Here is a 4,477-nt window from a genome sequence, read left to right on the forward strand (position 1 = left end):
ACACACACACACACACACACACACACACACACACACACACACACACATCTGCTGTCTGACACAGAAGGAGAGGGACATGTGAATCTGGGGAGGTCAGAGGCTGACAAGAACCGTCAGTGTGATCACACAGGCCAGCCACTGCCAGGCACAGAGTCCCACAGTCAGTCCATAATTGTTAAACTACTAGCGCGTCTCATGATACTTCTAAGCCAGAGGCCTGGGCAGCAACTATTCCCAAGGCTCAGTTTTCACCCAGCAGAAGGCCATGAGGTCAACTTAAATACTCCCCAAAAGAAATATTTTTATTTTAATCAAGAAACTACAACGAGAACATCAGACTGCAACACACATAAGGGGGATCTTTCTCTGGAAACTTCTATTCCCAGCGTGTGTGTGTATGTGTGCGCCCCACAGGTGCTAGGATGCAACAGAATATGTACTACTTCCCATGGGTCAAGTCTGGACAGAGACAGAGATAGGAGACCTCATGAGCAAATGGCACCCCAAAAGGTGAGGTGAGCAGAGCATTCTGGGAAGAGAGGTTCTCAGTGGCCAAAGAGGAGGTGGGAGACCTTGAGGGCCAAACTGAAGGATGCAGAACGACCTTGAGGTGCAGGGAAGAACAGGTGACAACCCACAGGTAAGACACAGGACTGGCAATAAGCGCTCAAGCCACCCTGAGAGCTGGGGGCCCAAGCAGGGCCACAGACGGCGCATCTGACTGTGAGCATCTCTGAGCCGTGTGGTCCGTCTGTAAGAGAGGAAGCTGCTACAGTGGAGAAAGGAGAAAGATGCTGACTGAAGGGATAGTCAGACAGTTGACATCCACACACGCCTTGGATACGGCAGCCCCAACTTGAGGAGCTTCTGGAGGAACCTGGGCTTTGTGCCCACCCTGCTTCCCCAGGTTGCTGAGGGCTGAGGACTGCAGAACTTCCTGGCTCCGTCCCCTTACCAGCTCTATCCACTCCTTCTTGGCTGCTGGCACGGGGCCCCCGCGGCTCTGCAGTGGCTGCTTCCCCAGCACTTGGTCCAGCACTGGGGCCAGCCTGAGGTCTGGGAGCATGGGCTTCAATCTTGTCTTGTTCCAATGAGGCGGTGGCATTGAGGCGGGCCCGGGCCTGTGGCTGTGGTGCAGCTGGAGGAGGTGGGCCAGAGGGGCTTGGAGGTGGAGTGCCTGAGTCCATCTTGCCTGCAATCGGAGAGGAGGGTTAGACACACACAAAAGCCCCTGAACCAGCCTGCTGGTAAAACAAGAAACTGGGTGTGAGCTGCCAAGCTCTGCAATCTCATTTAACTTGACCACCCCACAGGGCGGCCTTGCGTTCCCATCCTGTCAGGACAAGCCAGCTGACTTTGGGCTCTTGTGCCTTCATTTGAGAAACGGGGATGATGCTGATGACACTGAGAGGTAGGACATGTGGTACACTGAACATAGGGCCTGACCAAGGGGATGCGCGGGGACCTACATGTGTCACCCAGCATCTGTGAAAATGGCTTTTTCTGGAAAAACGTTTCTCTGCTGACGTAATCGCTGAAGCTGTCCGAATGAGATCACATAGGCTTAGGCTAGTCCTAAGTTCAATGGGTGGGTTCCTAAGAAAGACAAGGCACAGGTGCCACATGGACATGGACCAGAGACTGAAGTAAGATAACTGCAAAAGGACAAACGCCAAGGACTCCCCATCCCAGGAGATGGGGAGGTGAGAATGGCCTGGACACACCTTGACTTCAGCCTTCTGATTCTGCAACTGCAGACAACAAACTTCAGTAAATACACTGATTTCTAATGGAAGCTTCAACAAATGAACACTGGGGCTGGAGAGATAGCTCAGCGGTTAAGAGCACTGGCTGCTCTTCCAAAGGAGCTAGGTTCAATTCTCAGCACGGATATGGCCGATTACGACCATCTGTAACTTCAGTTCCAGGAGTGGGGGCGGGGAGTACTGCACGCATGCTTACACACAAACGAAACTCTCATATATATAAAATAAAAACAAAGCTTTAAAAGAAAACAAAACAAGCACTCTGGCACACTAAACATGTGTGATGAGGTTGCCGTAGGAGGCACAACTGGTGAATCAGGATTTGAAAGCAGTTCTGGCAGAACCCTGCAGACCAGGACCACACACCCCAGCTCTTAAAGCTTATTGTAAAGAGCCAGCAGCGATATGAGAAGTACCATCCAGAAGAGCGTGGAGAACAGTCAGTACGTAACACAGGAGAAAAGGCTTGACCGGTCAGCTAGAGGGCCTTGCGTGTTGCTTAGCAACTTGGAAAATAACAAGTTATCATAATTAAGGGAGCCACAAGCGGAGATCAGAGACCGTAGAACAGCATGCGCTGAAGGCTCCCAAGCCTAGAAGGGCCTTGAGAGGACACAGACTCCTAAAACTGCTGGACATGGGAGTGTGGGGAGACCATTCCTCAGATTCCCAAATGACCCTCCCCAAAGCCAAGATCATACCTGTCCTCTTAGTCCCTTTTATGGAAATAGGCTGGGGAGTCTGGTGGTGAGGAAAGAGAATTCTGATTCAAAGTGGTCCTGACCTCTTGGCCTGGGCTACCAGCCGTGTGATCCTAAACAGCCATGTGCCTTTCCATGCAGCTACATTCTTATCTAGAACTTAGGACATTGTTCCATGCTCAGGGTGACTATGAGGTCAAGGGACCCAAGACTATGTTGCAAGGGACCAGGTCTCAGCATCTATTCCTGAGCCTGGCCAAGCAGTTCCATGACAGATGGACACCGTGTTCTGTACACCGTGTTGCTAGAAAAGCCAGGGATGGACCCCAGCCTACATGCTGGTCACAGACCCCTCCATTTTTGTTCTACCCCAACTACAAACAGGTCCCATTGATGGGAGCTGTGTCCAAAGAGCAAAGCAGATTTCAATCTAGCATTCTCCTGCACAAGGGCAGAGTCCTTAATTCAATTTACTTTCTTATTTATGTTTTTCTCTTTTTTTGAGCCCTTATTTTAAAACATTCCCCAGGGACATTTAAAACCAAAGGCATGACCAAGCCTCTCGAATCTGCTTGGAAATCAACACAGGGCTCTGAGCTGTATCCCAAATGCAGGCTTCCGGGAATGGCAATGCCTTGTCAGCTAGCCACATGTGCAGCCCCAAGGGGCATACAGATCCAAGGGGACATGCAGACCAGTGGGAAACTACACTTCCACGGGGACATATAGACCCCGTGGGTATGAAAATTGATGGGGGCGTCACACACCAGGAGCCCACAGACCCGAGGGGACCACAGCCAGCAGTGCAGATATCAAAGGGTTGGGCTCTCCACACAGAGAGCTACCACTCAGGTCACCAGACCACCACAGCCTCTAGAGAGGTGACCTGCAAGCTGTCCCCTCCAGTGGTTCCCCTGCCACTTTCACTAAAGGTAGAGGGGGCTCCCTGACCCCACAGACACAAGGCAGCAGCTCCTGTTTTTAGGCAAAAGCGCTGCTCAATCCTCCCACGAACCTTCTGTGGTTTCCTCCAGGCCTAGCAGGTAGGAACACACCATCCCAGGTCACTGGTGAAGAAATCCTTCAGCCTTCGATCTCATCCATTGCCCAGACCCAGGCAATGAGGTCGGGAAGGAGGACGAGCTGTTTAAACAGCTTGAGGTGCCGAGGCTGGGTTTAGATCCACTTCTGTGATTCCTCCAACCTCAGCAAACGTGTTACTGAAAGAGCCCTTGCACCCTCTCTATCCTTTCTCCCAAGTCCCTTCACTGACATGCCATAGTGCCAAGCAACTGCTGACTCCATGCTTGTGCCCTCCTTCTGGGAGCCTTTCACCCCTGCCCAGCACAAAGCCCCACAGCCTTCAGTTGTAGCTCTGGCTACATGCTAGCCAGTTTCCCAGATGCCTCTACTGAGGCCCTAAACAATAGCTCTCAGCTTCTGTCCAGCCTTCTCTCTGTGGTGGGGAAGAGGGTACCTTCTTGACAACAGGACACCATTTCATAACCACAGGTACCATAGGGAGTGGCTGCTTAGCTCTTCTGCCTCAGTTTCCCTACATGTACATCAGGGTGCAAAGGGATATAGAGAAAGAGAGGGGCACCTGTAAATGTAAGGCATCTAAAAATAAAGTAAAACAGAACAAAACAAAACCTCTAACTGGGAACTGGGGAGACAACTAAACTGGTAAAAATGCTTGCCAGGCAGAAGGATCTGAGTTCAGTTCCCAATCCCAAATGTAAAAACAAAAGCTTTATGCAGTAAATCCCAGTGATGCAGAGGCAGAAACAGGCTGATCCACATGGCTTTCGGGCCAGCCAGCCTAGCCTCGTTGGCGAGCTCCAGGCCAGTGATAGACCCTGTTTTGAAAGACCAGGGTGGACAGTGACTGAGAAACAACTCAGCTGAGGTTGACCCCTGGCCTCCCACATACACATGCATTTATGAGCACATACATATAAATACACACACACACACACACACACACACACACACACACACACACACACA

At 51.2% G+C, this 4,477-nt stretch overlaps 1 protein-coding gene across 1 annotated transcript in view; it reads right to left on the reverse strand.

Annotated features, from left to right (window-relative positions):
- Nucleotides 1–4,477, reverse strand: part of Wfs1 (wolframin ER transmembrane glycoprotein) — a 25,342-nt gene that overhangs the window by 17,205 nt on the left and 3,660 nt on the right. Inside the window, exon 2 of the mRNA XM_055624142.1 lies at nt 956–1,192. Within this exon, the coding sequence (XP_055480117.1) occupies nt 956–1,187 (232 nt within the window). The 5' untranslated portion in view covers nt 1,188–1,192. The remainder of the gene's footprint in view (nt 1–955; nt 1,193–4,477) is intronic.

This window comes from Psammomys obesus, unplaced genomic scaffold, assembly GCF_907164565.1.
Source record: "Psammomys obesus unplaced genomic scaffold, mPsaObe1.curated_primary_1811, whole genome shotgun sequence".
Taxonomy (NCBI): Eukaryota; Metazoa; Chordata; class Mammalia; order Rodentia; family Muridae; genus Psammomys; species Psammomys obesus.